The sequence below is a fragment of the Octopus bimaculoides genome, chromosome 8 (assembly GCF_001194135.2).
Source record: "Octopus bimaculoides isolate UCB-OBI-ISO-001 chromosome 8, ASM119413v2, whole genome shotgun sequence".
NCBI classification, from domain to species: domain Eukaryota; kingdom Metazoa; phylum Mollusca; class Cephalopoda; order Octopoda; family Octopodidae; genus Octopus; species Octopus bimaculoides.
Genome location: NC_068988.1, coordinates 70,304,665 through 70,306,356, shown reverse-complemented (window position 1 = coordinate 70,306,356; position 1,692 = coordinate 70,304,665). Strand labels below are relative to the sequence as shown.

At 35.9% G+C, this 1,692-nt stretch overlaps 1 protein-coding gene across 3 annotated transcripts in view; it reads left to right on the top strand.

Annotated features, from left to right (window-relative positions):
• Positions 1-69: 69 nt before the first annotated feature.
• The window catches only part of LOC106876367 (atrial natriuretic peptide receptor 3), a 593,165-nt gene continuing 591,542 nt past the window's right edge, over positions 70-1,692 (top strand). The window contains exon 1 of one of the 3 annotated variants that reach the window (XM_052970160.1): positions 70-842. In XM_052970160.1, coding sequence (XP_052826120.1) covers positions 627-842 — 216 coding nt within the window. In that variant the 5' untranslated portion in view covers positions 70-626. The remainder of the gene's footprint in view (positions 843-1,692) is intronic. The other 2 variants (XM_052970161.1, XM_052970162.1) reach the window with 2 other exon arrangements.

The window sequence follows — 1,692 nt, the reverse complement described above, 5'->3', positions numbered from 1 at the left end:
GCGTGAGGGAGAGAGAGAGAGAGAGAGAGAAGGATAGAGAGAGAAATAGAGAGAGAGAGAGAGAGGGGGGGTAACATCATAAAATAGAGATTGAATGCTTGAGTGAAAGAAAGAGTAGTTTACGGAGTTGGTGACTGTTAACTGGCACTGTTTATTGTGATCTCCATAGCGGACGATATGAATTTGTTAGGTGCAGACGACAGGGAGTGATACGGAAAGATTAAGTGAAACGGTGGGGAAAAGGTGGGAGAATCAATATTGGTCGAAGGATTATAAATATATGATTGAAGACAAAAATAAAGTAATTATAAACGAGAAATTCATAAGAAAATTGAATGAAAGTAAAAGATTTCAATGAAATGAATGGCTTTTGCTGAATAATGTAATGATTAATAAATAATAGCGGCGTATAAAGGAAACATACACGAGAAAAGTTTGCATTTACGAAAGGAAAATACGGTTTTCGGAAGAAAGAATAAGAGAAGGAGTAAGAAAGGAGAGAAGGCTGGTGCATTTAATGTGCATGTTTATATCATTAATTAGTTATTATTCAGTTTATTTAGATACCGCTTAATCTGAGTATCGAACATAAAGAAAAGTAAAGAAGTAAATAAAATAAATAAAAAATGGTCGTTATAAGGAACTACCTGGCCATGTGGTTATTTGTTCTAATTGCAAATACCGTAACATCTGTTGAATCAAGAAAAATTTTGAACATCGCTGTGATTTTGCCGGACAACAATGCGTATCCCTTTTCTATTGATAGGGTGAAACCGGGCTTATCAATCGCTGTCAAGACTATCAAAACACTTGAACTCTTATCGGATAATTACGATTTACATGTAAGTTTGTTTTTTTGTGTTTTTTTTCTCTTTGTTGCATGCAACAATTTTCCTTCGTCTCATCTCTCTGCCTTACTAATAGCATACTCTCTCAGAATAAATTTTCTATTTTCTCCTCTTTTCTTTCTTCCTTCCTTTCTTTTTTTCTTTCTTCCTTTCTTTCTTTCTTCCTTCCTTCCTTCCTTCCTTCCCTTCCTTCTTTCTTTCTTAATTCCTCTTCTCTCAGTTTTTCATTTTCTGTTTTTCCTTCCTTCCGTCGTTCGTTCTTTCGCTCTTCCTTCCTTTCTTTCTTTTTCTCTTTCTTTCTTTCTTTCACTTTCTTCTCTGTTTGATTTTACAGGGTCAGGCCGCTGGTCAGCAACATTCTAAACTATAAGTTACAGTCGGTCAGCTAGTTTGTCTTCTGACACTGACGTCCATTTAAACGTGTCACTCTATCCGTAGTTTGCAAGTCTGCCTAACAAAGTTTTTTCCTCTAACATTTATGTCACAGCAGGACTATAACTATTTCTCTCACGTCATAGTCAGTTAATAAGCGAGCTACATCGCTCTCAGACTAACTATCCGTCTTTCGCCAAATGTCTGTCTCAGTCACATGTCCCTCAGGCTATCTCTCCCCTGTTATTAGTCAATCGTTACGTTTGTTAGTCTGTCGTTATATCGGACTAACTTGTGATGAACATACATGAATTAAACTTCAGTTTTCACAAACCTGTACTTGGACAGTTTCGTTCTCACTTCCAACTTAGTTGCATCATGTGTGTTGCTCAGGAGCTGAAAAAAAAAACAAGAAAAGAAAACATAAAATTCTTAAGTACTTCTCTCTTTACCTAATCGATATACATGTATA